The sequence below is a fragment of the Kluyveromyces lactis genome (assembly GCF_000002515.2).
Source record: "Kluyveromyces lactis strain NRRL Y-1140 chromosome F complete sequence".
In the NCBI taxonomy this organism is placed as follows: Eukaryota; Fungi; Ascomycota; class Saccharomycetes; order Saccharomycetales; family Saccharomycetaceae; genus Kluyveromyces; species Kluyveromyces lactis.
This window is the reverse complement of record NC_006042.1, coordinates 2,443,346-2,466,724: the sequence shown is the minus strand read 5'-3', so window position 1 is coordinate 2,466,724 and position 23,379 is coordinate 2,443,346. Positions and strand designations below refer to the sequence as shown.

Sequence of the window (23,379 nt, the reverse complement as noted above, 5' to 3'; positions counted from 1 at the left end):
GAGTTGGCTCCCTGTTTGAAACACTTAATTCCAATATGTTATATATAATGAATTCCGTCTGTTAAATTACCCAAAAAGTATATATGTTCTATATAGTCGAAAGAAATGAAAATAAAATGAGAGATAAAGCCAGGCAGTAAAGGCATTAAAAGATGCATCTCTCTGGTATGCAAATCTTCGGTAGACACAATAAAGTAGATGTGAAACCCCCTTATTGGCTTTAATACCATAGCGTCATAGGCTCTCTAGGCCATTCATTACCTCATTCATAAGTAGATAATTCTTCAAATTCCTGGGCTTTAACGACCCTGTCGTTAAATCCACGATCAAATCTTCCTCTTCATCAGAATCACAATAGTCTTGCTCTAGGTCTGGAGTCGATCTGGGAACTGAATTTAAACTTTTGAAGCATTGTACTATCACCTGGGAAACCTGCTGCGTATCTTTGGCTTTTCCAAAATTGTCTGTGAACATTGTTGAATATTGTCAAACGGGGACGCTAATGGGTATATTGTAGTAGGCGCTTGTTAAGCCTATTCGGAGGTCGGTATCCTGTGTTACTCCTTATTATGAGACGTCTTTCTTACACTTTTTAACTTATCAATACAAGATACAGACAACCTCGAATCTATTACATAGGCCTTGTCAACAACTGAAAGGTTATTCCTTATATATATATAACCTCCATAAAATATACTACAACAAGATAACAATAACACACTAACAAATTGTGGTTAAATCTCTGAAACAAAATGGACCACTTCTGTGGGCAAAGGAATCAAAAGGCAGCCCGTTAATGTGCGTTATCATTTGACACTTTCACAATAACCTCTCAGCAGGAACTTCAAACACCGATCTTTTCATCAGCCTAAGTGAAAGTACCGCAATAAAAAGTGTGGCTTTCCACTCATTCCTCAACAGAGCATGTGACATGCGCCTAATGAATGCCCCCAAGAAAACTTAAAAAAGAGGGATTATCACGTGATTGACAGCATTTGTCTTCTTATCAACGCAGCCAAAACATAGTGTTTGGCTTGCTATCTTGCTTATCAGAAGGACAGCCTTGACTTAAAATTTCACGGTGCTTCTTTTTGCTTGCCCGTTTTGTTGTCTCTTGGCATTCCCCCTGAATGCCTTCTCTTGACTTTTCGACGCGTCACTGTGTCTGTCGCAATAAATGTCTGCGTTGAGATTCTTGACGCTGATAATGTCACCAGACGAACCAAAAGAAAATGTAAATATTGTTCACGTGACTTTATTTCTTTTCCTTTCCGTGAAATATACTACGCCAAACTTAACTGAAGTCGAAGAGCATTATCGATTTAAGATAACATAAATAGTGTCTCTCGCTCTCAGTTGTCGAAGTCCTCATATTTGGCACGGAATAGTATTTTTTATATCTACAAGTGTGTGTGCTCTTTGCTTTTTTGAGACAGTACCGTAAACGATGTCTATAGATGATGATATGAACGATCTCTCGGCATTTCAAGGCAACGCGACTGAAGATGGGAACATGAGGCTTGATTTTGAATTGGATCCTACTGTGAATGGCCTGGATCCTTCTATGACAAGTACAACTGATGGTCAAGATCCCACGCTCATATCTACCAACACCCGGAAACCAAGGGTAAAGCTTACTGCCGAGAAGTTATTGTCCACTAAGGGTCTGCCGTATGTCATGGAACATGCTCCGAAAAGTTGTAGAATCAGCAAGCACAAGACAGCTTACGATAACTTAACAAACTTCTTACAATTCTATCAGCTATGGGCTCATAATTTGTATCCGAAGGCAAAGTTCAAAGATTTCACCTCATTATGTGAATCATTGGGGAAAACTGACAAAGAGCTAAGAGAGTATAGAATGAATTTAGTTAGGAAAGACATGGGTATCCTCCTCGGAGATGACATTCCCAACGTACCTGATATGCAAATGCACGACACAGGCGTACTACCTGCTCATCAGGGACGAAATAGCTTATTTGTAACGGATGAATCTACCTCAGCGACTGACCGCGGAAATGCACAGTATGGTTATGAAGCCACCAAAATTATCAGCCTAGACAAAGACAAAAATCAGAATAATGACGGCAACTATGACGATGATGATGATGATGATGATGATGATGATGTTCTATATTCTTCGCATCACCAGCGGCACACGAATGAAATGTTGTCCACCACTGATACAAACATACGGCAACATACACAAAATGGCTACGCTCTGCCTAACGCTGAAGAGTTAGACGAATTGAGTAAAATTACGACCGTTGCCAGCACAACAAATAACGGTAATGATATCGCATCAGATGAGGAAATGGCAATGATGAGAGACATGGATACCTTTTGAGCTCTGATCCAAAGATAATAATGTATTCCCTTGAACACTAATTAGAAAGTATCTACTTGTAATATTGATAGGTAATGATGTCCATAGTATACAGTGTTTTACAAATATCCCGTCATGAGGGTTCTATCAGGTAGTCCACAAACGAGCGGTTTTGTCGGCACCTGCAGAGAATAGCCAAGCTTCACGTGGATGCCATATAGTATCTAGAACACCTAAACTATTCACAATCTTGTGGCCGGTTAGTTTCTTCAACGGGACGATCATAGGGTTCTTCATTAAATCGTCATAGACCGTGGCATGGAAAACATGGATGTTACCATCATCCGCAGCTGAGCAAAACAGTGGTAGTTTCTTGTGGAAACTTACGCTTCTTACAGCCTTCTCATGGTATCTCAAGGTCTTATATGGAGTGCTTGCAAGGTCAAGATCATGCCACAACACTCTCTTGTCAAACGAGGATGCAATTAAGTTATCACCTCTTGGGTGAATATCAATAGTAGATAACCAACGAGCACCAGGTAGAAGTTTCTTGATTAGCACTTGTTGCGATAGGTCATAAATTCTGACGTATCTTTGAGAACAGACCAAGAGCTGTGGCTTGAATGGATGGAATTTTGCATCCATAATGATACCCTTAGATTTTTTGAATGGCGATTGAGTTAAATGCTTGGATAATTGATGAATCAAAACTGATGTATTACCTGAGTCTGGTTGAACAGTGACAAAGTAATCACCTTTTCTATGCCATGAAAGCTTTTTCACTGATTTACGACAAGTTATTACGATACAAATATCATTGGCAGCTTGCCTTTCGGTTGGTTTATTCCATTGAGCAACCTGTTTCTTGACAGCATGTGATTCAGCACCGTCATCCTCATCATCGCTATTCACATTGAGATTACTCTTTTTGACGTTTCCGAAAGTATCGAAACCAAAACCGTATTCAATCTTTGATTTACCTGTGTTTTCAATTTCAAAGCCGAAAATTGGTGGAACAAGCAAGAAGATGTTTTCGCCAGCAGTAACCGCAAGGATACCGGTAGTACTGTCGGGATTCCATTCAACAACGTCTATGTGGTCATCATTGTTTTCTTCCGCATTAAGTATTGTGACTTGGTAAACTTCTCTACCTGTAAGAATTTCCCATACTCTGACAGTGCCATCATCGGAACCAGTAGCCAACCATAATCCAGTTGGATCAATGGACATTGTACGAATTTTTCCTTTATGACCGACATAAACGGTAGAGCAACGGATTGGAAATGGTCTCAAATCTTTTGTAGAGGGCAATTCTGGGATCAAAGATTCAGGATCAATGTTCAACTTATTTTTGCGAACACGAGGCGCTAAATACAAATCTAATGATCTTTCAAACCTTTCTCTGACAGATTCAGAGTAACCTGGAACTTTTCTTAATGCAGCGAATTTGTGAGGCACAAAATTTCTCTCTCTTTCACTTGGTTCCATCTTTTCCCATGCATCAATTTCCTCTGGGGTCAAAAGATACTCTTCCGGAGGGTTGTAAGACTCCTCATTTGTTGGTGGTGGCAATTTTGGGGCTCTCAAGTTCATAACATGTTCAGAGATTTCTTCGGCATCTCCCCAGAGATCGTAGTTATGACTGTCTTGTTCTTCTTTTTCTCTTAATTCCTTTAGTTTCTTTGGTGGGATAATTCTACCTTCTCTGATTGCTTTGACTATTTTCATCACACGCTTGGCTTCGTGCTTTGACGGAACGAAACGTCTTTTCGGTTCTGGGACGGCCGTAACTGGCATTACAGATTCGTGTCTAGTGAACCAGTCGATTAAAGGTTCGTATGGATTCACAGATTCGTCCGTCTGTTGATTATTTTGCAACTTATTGATTAATTCAAGTTCTTCTTCGGTCAAATTCAAAGAGGCACCGCTGTCTTTGTCTAGTAAACCTGTCCAACCCTCTGGCAATTCTATAGATTCCAATAATTGATCTAAAGCAGATCCTTTGGCTGGTCTCATTATTCTCTTACCATTAATGTCATAACCAATATGTGGCATTTCATCATATGCAGATAGTGGGATGTTACCAATTGTGTTCTTAGCTTCTGCATCACTATCATCACTATCATAAACAGGATTAATTTCTGACTTAAGAATTCTTGGTCTTCCATCTGAATACTTGGTACGAACAATGCCTTCATCGCTTGTTTCTGGAATCACTGTTAACTTTACATTTGACAATTTGTCGGTAATGGAAAAAGCATCGCCTTCTTCAGAAAAATCTGAAGTATTATACTCCTCCTCCTGTCCATTTTCTTCTTCAGCTAATAAGCGATTGAATTCAGCATCAGAGTCGTCATCTTCAGCTTCCTCAGCTTCATTTTCGCTAGCCTCTTCATCGATTAAACCATCAACTTCAATTCTTTCATCTTCAGAATCGGACAATTCAGATTCCTCGAGAACTCTCTTTTTTACAACAAGCTCCGCTGATTCAGAACCATTCAAAGAAGAATTCTTTCTGGCCATAGTTTCTGGTATTGTTTTCTGGCTCTCTATACTTTCAGAGCTTCTTCTGATGCCGTTAACTTTGAGAAGTACTGGTTATCTCTGTGGTCTATTCACTTCAGCTCATCTCATCTCATCTCTCAAGATGAAAATTGAAAATTTTAAGAAACAAAAAGAAAGAAAATTACGATACATTAATTACTTCTACAAAGTTTTGAACAAGAATGCTATTTTGAAAAAGTCAAAGTACCCTTCAGCAAAGATAGGGAACTGGTATTCAATCAACTCCACATATACTTCTACTTACGTTGAAGATATTTACTTTGGTCGCTAGCCTACAATGAATGTAATTCTTAACTCTTATTTTTTTTGCATCATAGACAGTTATCTTAGTTTTATTCTAGTAGATGCAACATCGTTTTCAAGTTTGTAATTTCATCATTGAAGAAGCTATTTCCAGTAAACTTCATTATTCCAATTTGGGGCGCTGATAAGAGAGACCTATTTCGTTTCTTCAGAAACTCTTAACGATGTAACATATACTCATGTAGTTCTCTCAGATCTTGTTGTGATATGCCTTGGATGATAGTTGATTGATTAATCGCCTGATGAGGGATCGTTGATATCAAACAATATAACGAATATAATATAATAATCTATTTAGTTAGATCGTTGAGTATATGCGTCCAACCTCCCCAAGAGGTCGCAACATAGCTCAGCCTTTTATACTCGACTTATATACTCGGATGGTCGTCAGACTTCGTCATGGCAACTCATTGCCTCCATGCCCTTGTAGGTCCTCTGCAGCTACCGTCCTCCACGCGCACTCAAGACCATCACGTGACCGTCTATGATCCATCTAGGCCATCCCTTCTGGATACCACAGGATCCATATGCCCAGTCACTGACGTCTTGGAACTCTGCCGTGTGCTGGCTAGCTCACATGACCTCTCGTCTGGCTTGTCTTCAGTCTATATTACGACAGACCTCACAAGATGGTTTCGTGGTCTAGTCGGTTATGGCATCTGCTTAACACGCAGAACGTCCCCAGTTCGATCCTGGGCGAAATCATTTTTTTCATTGAAAACTAGAAAACTTCTGTTCCACTGGACCTGGGGCAGCATGCCCTATGTTAGGTATGCAATAACAGGCAACTTCATATACGGTCAAGAGTTGTGATATCAATTGAGAGAATATAATTAACGAGTGTAACTACTTAATGAGTTAGAATACGCATGTCTTTGAAACTGAAGCGGCCAATTTTTCTAGAAATTCTTGGTCAAGCTTAGTAAACCCGTTGTAGTCCAAACAGTCAATATCGATAACACCTACTGTTTCGCCATTTTGGACTATAGGAACCACAATTTCACTCTTTGTCTCCCCATCACATGCTATATGCCCTGGGAAGTTTTCAACATCTGGTACTAATTGAGTTTGTTGACTAGACGCAGCAGTACCACACACTCCTTTACCAAATTGAATCAACTGACAAGCAACTTTGCCTTGAAATGGCCCAAGAATCAACTCTTTTTTATTCTCTCTCCGAGTGAGGTAGAACCCAGCCCAGTTAACGTCAACATTAAGTGATATGTAACAATGCCAGATTAATGATGCGGCGTTCGCCAGATTGCAGACCCAGTTGTCTTGACCTTCTGCTAAAGCCTCATATGAAATCAAGAGTTGCTCGAGAGCTTTTTTCCTGTCTGTTGTTTGGAATGAAGAGTAGTCTGCGTGATGTTTACCGTCTTCTCCCATATTAAATAGAGGTCGATATTTTGTAGCCAGCCTTTTAGTTAAGAGACGCAGCGTAGACTCTAAAGCAAAGTTTAGTTAACAATATTTACTTGTATTTTCAACATAAATTTCTCCTGTGTAAAATCAAGGTTCAAAATCTGATTTACAACAAGTACTGTTTAAAGAACTCTAATAGTCAGATCCGAAAATGTTAAATTCTTTTCAAATCCACCGAAGAAAGAAAAGGCGCATTACTTTACTATTTGAGGGAGCTGTTCTCGTCACACAGTGACCAATGTCTGCTCTCACTACGCTTTGACTCAGACCGTGGTTCCCTGCATTTGTTGAGTCAGTCATCTTAAACAAAAACTAAAAAAATGAAACGGACAGGAATTGAACCTGCAACCCTTCGATTGCAATTTTGTTTCCTTGGAAAATTCCCAGAATTTAACTGGAGTCGAAAGCTCTACCATTGAGCCACCGCTTCATTCTTGAATGGAACAATGAATCTAGTAAGCTATATCAAACAATTCATTTAGCATATCATGAGTATATTTAAGATGTTTTCATTAATATATGAGCCAGGGAGGCAGTTAGATAAACGAAAATAAGATAGTGTACTTTCTCAAAGATAATTAGGTATGATCACCTGTAGCGCTATTGTCCTTGTCCTGATGTTATAAGATTGGACATAAAATTAAGGTTTAAAATTCAACAACAAGAAATAATGGAAACTTGAGCTCCTAGCAACAATCATGTGATGAAAAGTATTGATAAATTGCTTATTGGCTTCATTACCATAAACAATAACTTCTGCCGTACACGATGGAGGGATCTGGAGACAGTTTTGAGTACCTTCTTCAGTTGATGAAGACTTTGAGCTCTCAGGCTTGGGCAACGAGACAACAGACAGAAAAAGTGGAGCAGTCATTGAAGAGGCTAGCGAAGCAGAATCAGATAAGTTACAACGAATATTCGAAATCTCCTAATGATGAAACGCTAGGACAAGTCAATACTTTAAAGCAAAAAACTAAGGAAGAAGAACTGGTCGAAGAAAACTATCGGTTAATGTACCAGATCGAACATCAAGAATACATTCACTCGAAGATATATCTGCTTATCCAACAAATAGACGAGATGATAGTATCAATGCGTAACTTTATCGTAGAATATAAAACATCAGCGCCACAGAAACAACAAGAATTCATAACAAAAAGTGTTACAGCACCAATGTCACGACTCAAGTATAGCGAGAAACAACTAAATGATGGCCACATTAATGCCGAAAAGCAATTAAAAATATTGATGGGAGAATTGACGGATCTATTCAATAGAGTACCATGGCATAAGGTACCGAATGATAACCTAAACTATCTACGGCTTAAAAATGTGATCGGAGATTTTGAAGATAAATATCAAACAAAGATTGTTCCGGAATCAATTGCATTGAAATGATGCAAGCAAAAAAAAACACTACATATTCGTTGGGCTCCACCATTCACTCAGTCTTTCCCATTCCTTCTTCACCACAGGCCATATATACTGTCTCATTGATCTCAAAAAGACACCCTCGTTCCAAACTTGCTCATTTTCGAAGAATTCAAATGCATATTTGTCTAACTCTAGAGCACTGTGTAGAATGTCAGTATCAATTAATGCTTTAAATTTCTTACCCTTCAGTTTGAAGCTATCTTCTAATGTGTTCAATCTGTTGCTAAAATGGTTCAAATTTTCCTCAACGTCTCTCATTCTTGCATCAAGGATCCTCAAATCATAGTTAAATTTAGCTTCTAATGAGTTTATGTCTTTCATTTCAGCTTGTATGGTGTCATGCTTAGACCGCAGTTCGTTCTCTTTTTGTTGGAGAGTCTCAAAAGTCTCTGTGCAACGTTTTAATGATGAGGTTAATGTTGCCATACAGTCATTCCAGCTTTCTGTGGTACGCTCATCACAATATTTTCTCATATGTACCTCCATGCGCAGTATGTCCCTAGCGATTTTAACAGGCGATACTTGAAATGGAAAACTCCACACTTCTATGGAATCTTGTATATCCGAGAAGCTGTAGTTATGTTTAATCGTGTACTGTTGCCCCGAGTTCTCGTCGGCTGAGACACTGTTCTTGTATTCCATTTGAAAAAGATTCTTTTCCTTCTCGGTCTGAGGTATGGAAGCTCTACGATATAGCTCCCTTTGGAACATGACATTATTGTGACAATGATAAGGAAATTCAGATTCGTGCTTTACGTTGCCATCCTCCCAACTTGATATATCTTCCAATTCTGAGCTATTCTCCTCATAATCATAGATTCCTTCTCCGGTAAAATACTCACCGTGTTCATCGAACGGATCCCCATGACTGTAATCCTGTTCATAAAAGTTATGGCTCTGTAAAGTTATTTTATTTTGCCTCTTTCCACTCCAAAATAGTCCAAGATATCCGCCTTGGACATTTTCTATCAACCAATCAAGATCTGTTGTTAAAATTTCGTTAGCTAGTTGGATAGGATTGACTTTTCTAGCAATATCCTGTACCCTAGATTTTAAAGCACGCTTTAACTTGAAAATATCTGTGGTATTTGCCCTAGAAGTAACTTTGAAAAGTTTGTTCATCGTTTCTATATCTAGATAAGACGTCTTCGGAAGATTGTGTTTCTTTTGAAAGTTGTACACCCCAGAGTAGAAGGAACTTTCTATATAAGGGTCTTTGAATGATATGCAATCTTCCACAATGAACTTGAAGTAACATGTCAATACAAAACTTATTATACCTGCAACTGTGGTAGGCCCTAGAATTCCTTCATTTTTCGGCCTATCAATTCCCAAGTATAGTTTACCATACGTAACCCACCATTCCTGTATACCATCAAAGGTGTGCTGACAAAGAGTACCATCTTTAAACCTTCCATCTAACAACCTAAAATACGTTAAGGATATTTGTATTACTCTAAACAACTCAATTAAATTTCGAAACAAATCCTCAGGATCTTTGGTGGCCATCTTGTAAATCTGCGCAAATTTCTCTAGTGATGTAATAGAGGGCTCGCCTAATAAATTTCCGGATCTGCTACCACAGCCAATACGTTTTAAATTGAAGTTTACTTGAAATAATGGCCAGGAATCCTTCATTGACCCATTCTTCACATGCAATAAATTAAGAGTCGACGGGAAATAGGATAAATTGGTGACAAATAAGGAAATGCCATCATCCATCACTTTGATTGACGAAAATTCAATTAGCTTGTCGTGGTATTGCTTGAAAGATTCTGGCCAGTACCTTATGTCCTCTGGAAGTTTCACCAAAATACCACGAACTACTTCGCTTGAATTTCCTGTAAATGAAGTGATAACATTAGAAAACTTTCTTTCTGAGACCCATTGCTCCACAATATATAATTCAAAGCCATTAATGGTATACTCACAATACTGTAACTCTTCGTGTTTCAATATTCCTAGATTGAACAACCCCATGTAATCCGGAAACAAGTACTTCGCTGTTTTAACCAGCTGCTTCGTGCTATTTTTTGACTTCAACTTCACAGGAACTGGAGTACCAGGTATCCTTGGTGGAGACGCCAAATCGACATGACTAGGACTTTGCATATTTCAGTCCTTGATGGTCGATGAACAGTGCTTCAAGCTGGCTTCTTTCTATAACCGAGTGTGTTGTAACCTTATTTGTACTTACCCGTCTTTTTCTTCTTTTGTCATGTTCTTAAATTTAGGAGAACAATCGCTATACGTAACCAAAATCTTGCATATTTAGTACACCTTTTTGTTGACAGAACGCGGCCAATTGTTAGAAGCAGAACCCGAAGATAGCAACGGTATTAGCATTTACATTGGAACAACTTGTTCCGAATTTGAAACAGGTAGTCTGGCATTTTCGCAGAGAACTTTTGTCTATTGGAATAGGGATCTCATTACTGAAATATTGGAAAGGAAGTATTTACATTTCCGTTAAATTAAAGCTCGTTTTGAATAGTGGAATAGAGATTGGTAAACGCTAATTACTTGAGCCATGTCAAACCCAGAATATTTGACTCTTGATTGTGCGGAAGAGGCCATCTTTCGGTCGGCTGATATGACGTATGTTGAGCTATATATTCCATCCGAAATATCTCGAGAAGTCGTATGTATCCTTGGCAATATGGGTGCTATAATGTTTAAAGACATGAACGCTGGCGTAAGTGCGTTTCAAAGGGGACATGTGAATCAAATAAGAAAATACGATGATATTGATAGATTGGTCCAGTATCTTATAACAGTGTCTGAACGTCATAAAGATGCTACATGGAAATATACTTATCATCCGGTAGACGTGGATGATCCAATGGGAACATTTGGATCTTCCACCAAGATGATTTTGGAAAGCCTAAACCATCATACTATAGATACAATAAACGACGTTTCCGATGATATTGTTCAATTTGAAGCAAGAGTAAGGCAACTTGACGAATCCTTGATACATTTAAAACGAAGACTCAATGTATTGATAGAAGAGAGACATGTAGTCTTTGAAACTGGAAGATTTTTAGAAGTAAATCCTAATATAGGTGGAAGAATACGCTCTTCTATGGATGTTGAGGAATTCAACCTTTCAGCGGATCAAGAAACTCAGTCCGACCAATTAAGTGATTTCTCATTTGATTTGGACACAGACGAACCAACGAGAAACAGTATGGAATTGGCCTACCATAACAAATTTATGTTGACGGGCTCAATTAGCAGGGCCAAGGTGGCTATTTTGAATAAAATTTTATGGAGAATTTTAAGAGGTAATTTGTTCTTTCATAATATTCCTATTGAACAGAAGCTTTTAGAGGGAGATGAACTTATCGAGAAAGATTGTTTTATTGTCTTCACCCATGGTGATGTTTTATTGAAGAGAGTTCGGAAGGTAGTAGAATCTCTAAATGGAACCTTATTTCCCATCTCAACCAGTCATTCCACTATTCAAGCATTGAATGATAAAATCACTGATCTTGAACAGATCTGCACTACCACCGAACAAACTTTGCACACAGAACTTTTGATTGTAAATGATCAATTACCCATTTGGAATGTATTAGTCAAGAGAGAGAAGTATATTTATGCTACATTAAATTTGTTCAGGCAAGAATCTCAAGCGGTAGTGGCTGAAGGTTGGGTTCCTTCTTCTCGGCTGGATGCCGTAAGAAACTCGTTAAGGGATTTTGGTGAAGTATCTGCGTCTGCCAGTACAGCAGTATTGAACGTTATTTCTACCAATAAAAGTCCTCCAACGTATCACAAAACCAATAAATTCACAGAGGCATTTCAAAATATTGTGGATGCGTACGGTACCGCTACATATAAGGAAGTCAATCCAGGTTTGGCGACCATTGTTACGTTTCCTTTTATGTTCGCCATAATGTTTGGTGACTTGGGTCATGGATTCATTTTAACACTTTGTGGATTGGTGTTGGTTTTGAGAGAAAAGAAATTCGGTCAGATGAAAAGAGATGAGATTTTCGATATGGCTTTTTCAGGTAGATATGTGTTGTTATTGATGGGTTTATTCTCCATTTATACCGGTCTTTTATACAATGACATTTTTTCACTTTCCATGACTTTGTTCAAGTCAGGTTGGAAATGGCCCAGTGGATTCAAAGAAGGCGACACAATTGAAGCAACGCAGGTCGGGGTTTATCCTTTCGGTTTAGATTACGCTTGGCATGGAACTGAAAATGCTCTTTTATTTTCTAACTCGTATAAAATGAAGTTATCCATTTTAATGGGTTTCATTCACATGACTTATTCATTCATGTTTTCTTTGGTCAACTACAGATTTAAGAAATCCAGAGTAGATATCGTTGGCAATTTTATTCCTGGTTTAATTTTCATGCAGTCCATTTTCGGTTACCTTTCATGGGCTATTATATACAAGTGGTCGAAAGACTGGATAAAAGATAATAAGCCCGCTCCGGGACTTTTGAATATGTTAATCAATATGTTCCTTTCCCCTGGTGTTATCGAAGAGCCTTTATTCCGTGGACAAAGTGTTCTACAGATTATCCTCTTACTTGCTGCCTTAGTTTGTGTACCGTGGCTACTATTGTACAAACCGCTAGTACTAAAGAAGCTGAACCAGGAGGCCATTAATAAGGGATACTCTGATATGCATGAACAAGAAATTCATGAGCGTTTGCAAGAAGCGCAAGAAAATTCTGAGGATACCATGGTGGTCGCAGATTATAGCAAAGAACACGAACATGCTTCTTTCAATTTTGGCGACATTATGATTCATCAAGTGATCCATACGATTGAATTTTGTTTGAACTGCATATCACACACTGCCTCTTACTTAAGATTATGGGCTTTATCTTTGGCTCATGCCCAGTTATCAACGGTCTTATGGACTATGACGATTGCGAATGCTTTTAGCCCGCAGAATTCGGGTTCTCCTTTAGCCGTTGCCAAAGTTGTATTATTGTTTGGTATGTGGTTTGTTTTAACCGTTTGCATCTTGGTCCTTATGGAAGGTACTTCTGCAATGTTGCATGCCTTGCGTTTGCACTGGGTCGAAGCGATGTCTAAGTTCTTTGAAGGTGAAGGTTACGCATACGAACCATTCTCATTTGATAAAGTGGAACAACAAGTGGGTAACAACGAATAATACGTTAGAAAGAACTTTATTTAATTCTTTACACAAATTTATGTACATAATGTGAAATGACGATTATAATTCATCTTGTTCAAAATTAGCATCTTCATGCTCCTCTATCGACTCTTCTTCCATGGTTTTAATCGAATCGTTATTTTCACCGTCAGCTTGCTGAGCCTCTTTGGCAATTTCTTGTTCTCTCTTTTGAGCAGTCAATCTTCTATCATAAACGGATTGAAGCAACTTCAAACGGTACTTATGCTCTGCTCTTATTTTTTTCACCAAAAGTTCAATCTTTTCATATAACGAATCGACCTCAAGTTTCTGTTCAAATAAATCCTCAATAGCATACGTGGAATTATTATCTTCAATAATATCCCTGATGTGCTTTAATTGAGAATGCAAGAGATCTATTGTCCCATTTAAAATTTCAAATGGCACGGTCTTCGACTTTGGAGGCTTCACTTTCGTATACTCTTCACTAACATTAAGACCCAAGCTCTCAAAATTTTTGTTCAAAGGTGAAAGTTCACTGAGACTTTTTTGTTGAATTTTTGACAACAATTCCAGATACTTTTCACCTTTGTCAAATAATGCTCTAAATCCTTCCACGTCTAGTTGTTTGTTATCACGATCCATGTAAATCTCTAATCTTTGCTGTAACTCGGCTAGATTACTCTTCATGGTTTTGATATTTTTTGTCCTGAGCGAAGAAGGATCATCAACAAACTCTAAGTATTGAGTTATCATATTCTCTAATTGTTGAATGTATGATGTTGGTGGGGTCTCTAATTCTTTCGCATCTTCAACCAATTCTCGAGCAGCGTAAAGTGAAGCTTCTAAATCATTGAGTAATCGTTGTCTTTCCAAAAGAAGTTTATCTTTCTGATCCCACTTGTGAAGCTTGTTGAACCTTTCCTTCTTCTCCGTGTTTGAGAGCGGTTTTACACATGTGAACTCCACAGTATGAGGGATAGGGTGTTTTTGTATGTGTTCTGAAACTGTTCTTTTGTGCTCCTTCTCAGTTCCTGTGGGGACCTCCTCGTGAGTCAGGCAAGAGGCTACGACGCTTTGTACGTCGAATACTTGATCGGTGTTTAACGAGAGAGTTACATTGTATGTCACAGCGGTCGAACAATTGGATAGGCTCGAAGATTGCAATTTAGAATCCACATCAGCAAAGATAGTTTTGAAAACTCTTTCGTCTTCTGTTAGATCAATTTTCAAAACAGTATCCTTTAATTCCATACCTGGCAATTGTAAATTGATCTCTTTCGGATATTCGGAGCCTGCATCAAAAACAAGCTTTGATATATTAGTGTTTTGAATAGAAAATCCAAAAGAATGAGTAGTTCTATCTATGACTTTCATTGGTCGCGTCTTGAATTCCTTGGATAATTGGACGCCACGAATGGCTGCTCCATTGACGGCAGATTCATCAGAGTTGACATTTTTAGAAATTAAGCTGGCTCCTAGATGGTTTTCCAATTGCTTTTTGACGAAAGGCACCCTAGTAGAACCACCAGTTAATATCACAGAATCCAAATCTTTAACATTCAGTGCTTTACCGTTCAATGGAGATTCTAGCGTGGACAAAATTGGTTCTATAACAACGGATTGTAATTCTGCCACGAATTCTTCAAACTTTGCTCTAGTAATAGTAGTTTTGAAGTCCAAATCATGATATAATGATTCAATCGATATAGATGCATCAGAGTTGGCACTTAGGACCAACTTTGCTTTCTCTGCCGCTTGGACTAGCTTTGCTTTTGCACTGGCATCAGATTCGAATTGCTCTGTTCTAATGTTGGGATTGGATTCTAAGAAGTCGTTCTCAAGTAGATCAACTATAGCCAATGATAATACAGATCCGGATAAGGATTCTGTATGACCGTACCCTAAAAACTCTATTCTTAGGGGCAAAGTGATATTTTCTGGTTGTAAAATTGAAATTAATGATGCGGTTGTAGACCCTGCTCCCATGTCATAGATAACATGGTAATTTGGCTTACCCGCTGGAAACGATTTCTGCTTGGAAGCATAGTCAATTGCAACTGCAATAGCATCATTGCAAAGATAAGTTTGTCCTATTCCGGCAAGATAAGTTGCATCTAACAATGCAGCCCTTTGTTCTTGACTGAAGTATTCTGGAATAGCGATAGCCACAGATTTAACGTTGTCACTATCATCACTTTCTTTCAATAATTGGTTAGCTCTTTCCATATATTGCTTCAAATTCATTGAAACCAATTCTTCCACAGAGAGAGTGGTGTTAGTGTCAATTTCGAAAGCAATGGCATTACGAGAAGCGTCATTAACGAACTCTAACCCTGGATGTTCCCTATGATAATAGAACAGATTATCCTCATAATGTTTCCCCAATAGACTTTTCAAGTGCATAAATGTTGTTGATGGGAATCGAGTTGCCAAGGCTACCGCAGAACTTCCATAAAACCTTTCCAAATAGTTCTGACTATCCCATGATCTAATTGCTAACGCACTAGCATCCTTTCTCTTAGATTCAGGATTCAATACGATCTCTAACGGGGCCTTCAAAGAGACCACCATCTCTTTTACATAGTGCGTACCGAAATCTAAACCAACGACCGCCGCAAAACAGGTGGTTAGAGACTGTATTGCCAACAAAAACCAAAACACTATTCGCATAGCTGTTCCTTCTCCTTTATTTTTGCCTGGTATTTGATTCAATATGAATTATAAAATATTGTAAAGGTGAGCGTCTTAAAAGAGGTAGGTCTTTATCACAGCAGTTAAAGTAGTTATTTCTATGCAATTCGATGTAACTTTTGACACGTAATACCAGAATCTATCACGTGATTTTGACATTTTTTCACCAGGATGAAATTCCCATCGAAAGTATTTGAAGTTCAAACAACTTACAATGTGCTGGGATCAGTTTCATTAGAAACATGTAACATTTCTCTTGAAATACCGGGCTTTCGAACGTCCTCCTTTCTAAAATTTGACTCAACTGTCAACATTAGCAGTAAACAGTCAAAATGTCAGGCCAGGATTATATGGCTGCTTTGCGCAGTAAAATTCTAGCAGAAGTGACTGGAAAGAGTACGTCAAAAGCTTTGGAGAATACTAGCGATGGGCAGAAAAATTCAGAACCGTTGCCACATGAGCGTAAAGAAGACAAGGTAGCCAGAAATACTGATGTTAATGTTACAGGTGGAAAAGGACAAAATAATGTGAAATCAGTACATCAAAATCCCGGAGGACCTCAAAGGGCGTCACCAAGTCCGTCTCGTTCTAACCGCAACAACAATCACTCAATAACTGATACAAGGCGTGGACCGTCGCATGCGGACTATGCGAATCAGAGAAAGCAGGATTCGAGAAGAGGTCCGGCTCCGCCAGTGAATCAGCATACCTCTAGATATGGAAAAAGTCCCAGACAGGATAACAGGGAAAGGCAAAGTCGATTCCAGAGAAATGATTCATCAATATCTAAACCGGCATTCAACAGTGACAACAGCTTCCAGCAGAACAGAGGGCATGAAGTGCGCAACGGTAGGTTTGACAACAAAAATAGATGGTCTGATGCAAGTAATGCCTCTCATTCGCGGAATACCAACTTACAGGTCAAAAACAATCAAGCAGATGATTCAGAAGGCCATAACTTTCGTAAACCTACAGAGTGGAAGAAAGATCTGTCTCATAACACACGTGGACGTTTCGAACCTAACAAAAACAGGTTTGGGCATGCTCAAGCGGAAAGGTATAGGACAAAAACCCCCAACCCATCAGCGAGCTGGTCATCGGAGGATGCAGTTATAAATGGAAATGCTACTGGTAGAAGCGTTATCCCGCCTTACGAGACTATTTTAAAAAATGTCACAAATGTCAGACTGAATAGGACCCTAATTGTCACACCAATGATTCCCGGTTTTGAAGAGCATGTATCGGTCGTGGCTATAATCAAAGAATTCATAGGTGATGTCGACTGCGATCTGGACACAAAAAATGAGGTTACAAGCAGCATAATAGAAAAGAACAGAATAGTCATGGAGTTTAATAAAGAAAGCCTCGTGACCATAGTACTAACGTGCCAGAAGTACTTAGAATCAAAGATCAGCAGTCAGTTTATCTGGTCACGTCCCAATGGATGTGTCAACGACACGGGAAACGTGCAACCGATAAATCATGGATCAGTGCTTTCGTTGTTAAAACTTGGCCCCGAATGTGAAGACGAAGAAAGTACTAAGCAATGGTTAATTGATGAACAAGTCGAATACAGTTGGTTACAGCTAATGAAATTAAAAGGGAGTGACGAGAGAACTTCATGGATTAAAGCGTTATTATATGAACCCAAAGCAGAAGATCAAAAGAAGCTTCCAATGACCATCAGACCAAACCAGAGCAGTATGCAGCAGAATTTCAAATCAATCACATATGAAAACTTCCCACACCTGGTTAAAAAGTACGAGAAAAAGCCTAGTAAGGTTGTATGTGTATTGAATAGCGTTGATCCAATGGATTTGAAGAATGAAAAATTTGTCACTGAGATCAAGGAAGCTATGATGTATGGCACGCCAATTCAAAGTTGTGGTGAAGTGGAGTCAGTCCAAATCCCCTTACCTAACCCAGACTACCGTAATGATATGAGTCACATTCATTCTTCCATTGGGAAGGTGTTTATTAAGTTCAGGGATTTAGTTGGTGCTGAAAAGGCAATGCTGGTGTTACCTGGGTCACAGTTCTGCCAAAGAACCATTCTATGTAGTTACTATAGCGAGACGGATTATGATATGGGTATTTTATAGATGGTTAGACATTGTAATTGATTCATCCGTAAGATGATCTACCAAATTTGTATACAACGTATCAGGTAGTTTTGCTAGAAAACCAACTCCTAGGGTGATGATTTCATCTGCATTGATAGACGGTGTCTCACGTAAAAGGTTCATAGGAGAGGAAGAAACCATAATAGCCTGTCTATTTATGACTAACTGAGCCACAATGAAAAGGATATTCATATGAAATCCATAAGCGAACATGAAATCCCATAGTTTAATAACCTGATCCAGTGGTTTATTACAGGCGGACAAAGTCAATATTGAGGGAATGCCAAATATCTCTGCTGTCAATAAATTATCTGTTAGAAATTTACTCAGTTTAGGGTCAATGATCTTTAAGCATTTATCCAATAACTTGGCTGCTACATGAACGCCGGATAAAGACTGGTTCAAATAAGTGGGTATCATTTGGAAGCAAAGCGAATGGAACAGTTTATATGCAATAGGTTCGGTCGGGCAAACGTATAGAAAGGGTGCCAGCAGCACATTCATACCCTGCACATAAGGGGAAAGACCTGGAAGTTCATGTGTTTGGTTACTATCAAGAACATCCCATGCGAAACAAGATAGGACTCTAATTAGTTGCGATTCAGTGACCTTATTCCTAAATTTTTCATCTGTGGATAGCGTTCTGAAAGTATCATTTTTAATCTTAGAGATCCAATTCGATGGTGGTGCGCCTAATTGTACTAGCCGCAGGTATTCCTGAGTACATTTTTCCAGCGATGCTCGGGAGAGGATGGACCAAACGTGAGATCTTGTACGTTGATGATCTTCATCGGACAACCCTTCTGATAACACGAGGTATCGCAGTTGAGAAAGCGAAGAATGAACTATGAGCGGTGGCTGAGAGATGAATTTTTCAATCGACATTTCGATATCGTCGACAATTGCTAGAGTACTGGCCAGTAACTGGCGTTATTACCACTTATTCTAAAATATATGCACCTTTTAGACATATGGATGATATTATGCATTGGATCAGATCCATATTTCGCATAAATGGTAAACAAAGGCTAACCAAGATATGTTAATTACCCGGTGTGACAAATAATTCGATCACGTGGATCGGGATTTTGTTAAGAAGGTCGAAGCAGATGTAGCTTTCAGAATACCGTCTGAACAGAAAACTAGCCAAGACTATATTATCGGTGTTAGAGACAAAAAGATTCACATACGCATGCATATATACACATAATCATAAAATGGCACCCTGTTTTTTTCACGGTTCTGGATTAAACACCTAGACTGACTCGTTCAAATTGTACATAACTCGATATCAATTCAAAAATGGTGGAAAAAAAGTGTTTGTATGAAAATTATCAAAAAAGAAAAAGAACGCTGGTAAATAGGAACATCATTACGATATAGAGTATAGAAAATAGAGTAATTACAGCAAGTTTGAGAGTTGCAGTTTCGACCTACAGTAGAAAACTGACCATTCCATGAAATTTCCCTGGGTGCAATAATGTATTTCTCATTCGTAATGAAATAAAAAAATAAATTGAAAAAGCGAAAATTGGCAAGTATCCTACGTTCAGTACTGGGCGTTCGGCCCAAGTGCAGCCATAGATAAACTTGGCATCGTTGATAGATTAGATATAGCACACTTCTATGTGTACCGATTACCTACTCAAGAAGAATGACAACGCAAAAGGCCCGGAATCGAGCATGATTTACTCGTTTGCCAAGATTCAAAACTGACAAATCTTGGTGCTCGCTCACAAAGGGCTTCTGGCACGTTCAGTGACATGGGGCCGTTACGGATACCCTTTCCTCATCCGCTTCTCACCCTAAAGGCTCTCCTCCACCTACGGAACAAGAACGGTGGAGAAGTGATCCGCTATTAGCATTGATGAAAAAAATCCAATTCTCAATATACTGCGCCTTATCTTGTAGTTATTTAGAAAAGCTAAAAACTGAAAAACTTTCTTGGCAATGTATGGAGACTATTCGGGGCCTTGATTTTTGGGCCTGGGCCCAAAAACCTTTCTCATTCGAGCCTGTATATTTTTTTCCGATTCCATTGAACTGAATAAGAAATTATAGAAGGAAGGAAAAAATAAAATGAAGAAAAAGAATGTAAACTGGCAGGAAAGAATTGGCTGAAACTTTATCGCTCGAAAACCCCGGCGGGGGTGGGTGTAGCAACTACCATTACAAAAAACCCTGGAAACTTATTATCAAGAAGTAGAGCACTTCCGTTTTTTTCTTTTTTTTCTTTTTCCCATTCAAACAGTTGGGCCCTGATGTTTACTCTCCCACCATCTCAATTTTTTCCCATTTCAATACAATCATAATTCCAATTCCAATTTCAACACTCACAGCTACCACTAGGCAAGCTACAGTTGACCTTTTTTTTTTTTTTTTCCTTCTTCATCTTTGTTTAATTCTCATAAAAGCGTAGTGAAACAAGTACATAAGAAAAAAAAATAGGAATGGCAGTTTCTTGGCTCAGAAAGGAAAGCAGGAAAGCGGACGTTCTGTTTGGTCGACTAACTCTTTCCATGTTTATCAGTTGTTTTTCCCCTTTAAGTCCTCGTAGTAAGTGTATTATTACCTTGCTCTTTCTTTACGCAGTTTTTACTTCCGCTAATTAGGTTATTATCTTGAATTGTACACCCCGAATTGTTTAATTTTTGACTTAGTATTGTGGCACTACCTAGGTATTTTGGTTCTAGTTTCCTCAAGATTTTTTTTTTTTAATTCCATATTACTATCTATTTGCAGGTGTGCTTTTCAATACCAGGCATAACCATTTGACAGTTTAGAGAGACTGGTTTAGTTCGGGAGGGAGGAAAAACACAAAGAAGTAGAGGCAGAGGGTATTGTAGTGTGCATGAGGGTGATATCTCGTTTCTTCATATTGCAGTAGGTTCGGCGCGGTCGGTAGTGGGCTTTTGTACAGAGGTTTGAGATGGATTTTTTTCTTTCTTTTATCACTGGTTGGTTCTATCGTGTGAGAATGTGTATATTAATGTATATATACAATGGTAATTTCAGTAAAATGTTCTCAATGTTGTCATTAGGCCTCTGCACGAGGTGTATATTGCTCAGTTGAGATTTTTGTTATCTGTCTTCAGGGTTCTTTCTTATTTGCAATATCTGCGTTAACCATCTCATCGCATATCTTTAAGTCTCATTGGTTTTCTTTAAGAACAAAAAGAAGAAAAAAGGAAGTATAAAGACATGAAGGTATCGACTCATCACTTCCTGCCATCGTTGCTAGTGGCTTTGTGGAGTTGGGCTACTGTTGCTCAAGCTGCCACTCATACCTTCAACTGGACCACTGGTTGGGGTAACTATAACGTCGATGGTAATTTCGAGAGACCAGTTATCACTTGTAATGGTGAATTTCCATGGCCTGACCTAAAGGTCAAGAGAGGTGACCGTATTCAAGTGTATTTGACAAATGGATTCGATGATAGAAACACATCCCTACATTTCCATGGTTTGTCCCAGAACGGAACTAACATGATGGATGGGCCAGAAATGATTACCCAGTGTCCTATTGCTCCTGGTGACACCATGTTGTACAATTTCACCATCGATGATAACGACGGTACTTACTGGTACCATTCCCACACTGGTGGTCAATACCAGGACGGTATGAAGGGTACTCTTGTTGTTGAGCCTGAGGATTCTTTGCCATTTGATTATGACGAAGAAGTCGTTGTGCAACTTGCCGAATGGTATTATGACAATGTCGATACCCTTGACCGCAAATTCATGAACGTTTACAACCCAACTGGTGCCGAACCAATTCCTCAGAATTTGATCATTAACAACACTAGAAACATGACCTGGAATGTCGAACCAGATACTACATATCTCTTGAGAATTGTCAATACTGGTGGATTCGTCTCACAATACTTTTGGATTGAGGACCATGATATGACTGTCGTTGAAGTTGATGGTGTTTACGTTGAAAAAAACACAACTTCTATGCTTTACATCACTGTGGCACAACGTTACTCCGTTTTGATTCACACTAAGAATGACACTTCTAAAAACTATGCTATCATGCAGAAGTTTGATGATACCATGTTAGACGTTATTCCTAACGATTTGATGTTGAACGCTACTTCTTACATGATGTACGACAAGGATGGAGAAAAGCCTGAACAAAGCTATGTAGACAGCATAGATGATTTCTTGGATGATTTCTATTTGACCCCATTGGATAAAGTCGAATTGTATGAAGACCCTGATTATACTATTACCGTTGATGTGGTCATGGATAACTTGAAAAATGGTGTCAATTACGCTTTCTTCAATAATTTGACTTTCACTGCTCCAAAGGTCCCAACATTGATGACTGCTTTGTCGGCTGGTAAAGATGCACTAAATCCATTGGTTTATGGTACCAACACAAATGCTTTCGTCTTGAAAAAGGATGAAATTATTGAAATTGTCTTGAATAACAACGATACTGGTAAGCATCCTTTCCATTTACACGGTCACATTTTCCAATTGGTTGACAGAGAACGTGGTTACGATGATGCAATTGGTGAAGGACCTCATCCATTCGATCCAGAAGACCACAATCCTTTCCCAGATTACCCAATGATGAGAGATACCGTTTACGTGAATCCACAATCCAGTATAGTCTTGCGTTTCAAAGCCGACAATCCAGGTGTTTGGTTCTTCCATTGTCACATTGAATGGCATTTGAAGCAAGGTCTTGCATTGTTGTTGATTGAAGCACCAGAAGAAATGCAAAACACTGAATCCCAACAATTGACTGATAACCACAAGCAAGTCTGCGAAAATGTCGGTCTTTCTTGGGAAGGTAACGCTGCAGGAAACACTAACGATTTCTTGGATCTAGTCGGTCAAAACGTTCAAGTGGCTAACATTCCAGATGGTTTCACTGCTAAGGGTATTGTTGCTATGACCTTTTCCTGTCTAGCAGGTGTTCTTGGTTTAATTTCCCTATCAACCTACGGTTTGATGGGTGTTAAGAAGTCAGAAGAAGAAATAATCAGAGACTTAGGTATGGATCCAGATGCCGTCGAAAAGGTCGACGTTTCTGATATCAACTCGGATGAAGATTCTTCCAGAACATCTAAAAACATTGAGTAAACCTCATGTCGTTTAATGAACTAATATTATCCTTCCAAACCCCCAATTCATTCGATCAGTGCCTATACTTTTCCTATAAATATAATAAACAAGGAAATTCCATAGATCTATCATTAATTCAGAACTTTGCCATTGAACTGCAGTTCAGCCTATATCTTTAGTAGATTATTTTGTAATGTATTTTTTATTTTACGTCTTTTTAGCCGTTTTAGTGTGCACTCACGTTGACAATAACTTGCCGTGTATGAAATTTCACATTACTGTTAAGACAAAACTGTAGTTCA

The 23,379-nt window shown here is 38.7% G+C and overlaps 11 protein-coding genes and 2 non-coding genes across 13 annotated transcripts, besides 1 other annotated feature; 6 read left to right on the top strand and 7 right to left on the bottom strand.

The window, feature by feature from the left end:
* Positions 1-234: 234 nt before the first annotated feature.
* On the bottom strand, positions 235-474 carry KLLA0_F26686g (uncharacterized protein; the record flags this gene model as incomplete). The annotated part of the gene is made up of 1 exon (XM_002999393.1): positions 235-474. One exon carries the CDS (start codon positions 472-474, stop codon positions 235-237), a length of 240 nt encoding a protein of 79 aa, XP_002999439.1.
* A 973-nt stretch (positions 475-1,447) lies between these two features.
* CSM3 (Csm3p) lies at positions 1,448-2,347 on the top strand (the record flags this gene model as incomplete). The annotated part of the gene is made up of 1 exon (XM_456267.1): positions 1,448-2,347. The coding sequence occupies one exon, from the start codon at positions 1,448-1,450 to the stop codon at positions 2,345-2,347; it is 900 nt and encodes a 299-aa protein (XP_456267.1).
* Positions 2,348-2,473: 126 nt separating this feature from the next.
* On the bottom strand, positions 2,474-4,849 carry ERB1 (ribosome biogenesis protein ERB1; the record flags this gene model as incomplete). Its single annotated transcript, XM_456266.1, has 1 exon — positions 2,474-4,849. One exon carries the CDS (start codon positions 4,847-4,849, stop codon positions 2,474-2,476), a length of 2,376 nt encoding a protein of 791 aa, XP_456266.1.
* A 543-nt stretch (positions 4,850-5,392) lies between these two features.
* Positions 5,393-5,812: a long terminal repeat (solo LTR).
* Positions 5,813-5,825: 13 nt separating this feature from the next.
* KLLA0_F26620r lies at positions 5,826-5,899 on the top strand. Its single transcript has one exon. It is a non-coding gene; the product is annotated as a tRNA-Val (tRNA).
* Positions 5,900-6,052: 153 nt separating this feature from the next.
* Positions 6,053-6,583, bottom strand: KLLA0_F26587g (L-methionine (R)-S-oxide reductase; the record flags this gene model as incomplete). Its single annotated transcript, XM_456263.1, has 1 exon — positions 6,053-6,583. The coding sequence occupies one exon, from the start codon at positions 6,581-6,583 to the stop codon at positions 6,053-6,055; it is 531 nt and encodes a 176-aa protein (XP_456263.1).
* Positions 6,584-6,940: 357 nt separating this feature from the next.
* Positions 6,941-7,049, bottom strand: KLLA0_F26543r. The gene is made up of 2 exons: positions 7,013-7,049; positions 6,941-6,977 (listed from the first exon to the last, which is right to left on the bottom strand). It is a non-coding gene; the product is annotated as a tRNA-Trp (tRNA).
* Positions 7,050-7,387: 338 nt separating this feature from the next.
* Positions 7,388-8,017, top strand: FAR3 (Far3p; the record flags this gene model as incomplete). The annotated part of the gene is made up of 1 exon (XM_456262.1): positions 7,388-8,017. One exon carries the CDS (start codon positions 7,388-7,390, stop codon positions 8,015-8,017), a length of 630 nt encoding a protein of 209 aa, XP_456262.1.
* Positions 8,018-8,035: 18 nt separating this feature from the next.
* On the bottom strand, positions 8,036-10,165 carry STB2 (Stb2p; the record flags this gene model as incomplete). The annotated part of the gene is made up of 1 exon (XM_456261.1): positions 8,036-10,165. The coding sequence occupies one exon, from the start codon at positions 10,163-10,165 to the stop codon at positions 8,036-8,038; it is 2,130 nt and encodes a 709-aa protein (XP_456261.1).
* Positions 10,166-10,583: 418 nt separating this feature from the next.
* Positions 10,584-13,199, top strand: STV1 (H(+)-transporting V0 sector ATPase subunit a; the record flags this gene model as incomplete). Its single annotated transcript, XM_456260.1, has 1 exon — positions 10,584-13,199. The coding sequence occupies one exon, from the start codon at positions 10,584-10,586 to the stop codon at positions 13,197-13,199; it is 2,616 nt and encodes an 871-aa protein (XP_456260.1).
* Positions 13,200-13,262: 63 nt separating this feature from the next.
* LHS1 (Hsp70 family chaperone LHS1) lies at positions 13,263-15,854 on the bottom strand (the record flags this gene model as incomplete). Its single annotated transcript, XM_456259.1, has 1 exon — positions 13,263-15,854. The coding sequence occupies one exon, from the start codon at positions 15,852-15,854 to the stop codon at positions 13,263-13,265; it is 2,592 nt and encodes an 863-aa protein (XP_456259.1).
* A 353-nt stretch (positions 15,855-16,207) lies between these two features.
* MUD2 (Mud2p) lies at positions 16,208-17,977 on the top strand (the record flags this gene model as incomplete). The annotated part of the gene is made up of 1 exon (XM_456258.1): positions 16,208-17,977. The coding sequence occupies one exon, from the start codon at positions 16,208-16,210 to the stop codon at positions 17,975-17,977; it is 1,770 nt and encodes a 589-aa protein (XP_456258.1).
* On the bottom strand, positions 17,972-18,883 carry BUB2 (Bub2p; the record flags this gene model as incomplete). The annotated part of the gene is made up of 1 exon (XM_456257.1): positions 17,972-18,883. The coding sequence occupies one exon, from the start codon at positions 18,881-18,883 to the stop codon at positions 17,972-17,974; it is 912 nt and encodes a 303-aa protein (XP_456257.1).
* Positions 18,884-21,199: 2,316 nt separating this feature from the next.
* FET3 (ferroxidase FET3) lies at positions 21,200-23,095 on the top strand (the record flags this gene model as incomplete). The annotated part of the gene is made up of 1 exon (XM_456256.1): positions 21,200-23,095. The coding sequence occupies one exon, from the start codon at positions 21,200-21,202 to the stop codon at positions 23,093-23,095; it is 1,896 nt and encodes a 631-aa protein (XP_456256.1).
* Positions 23,096-23,379: the final 284 nt, after the last annotated feature.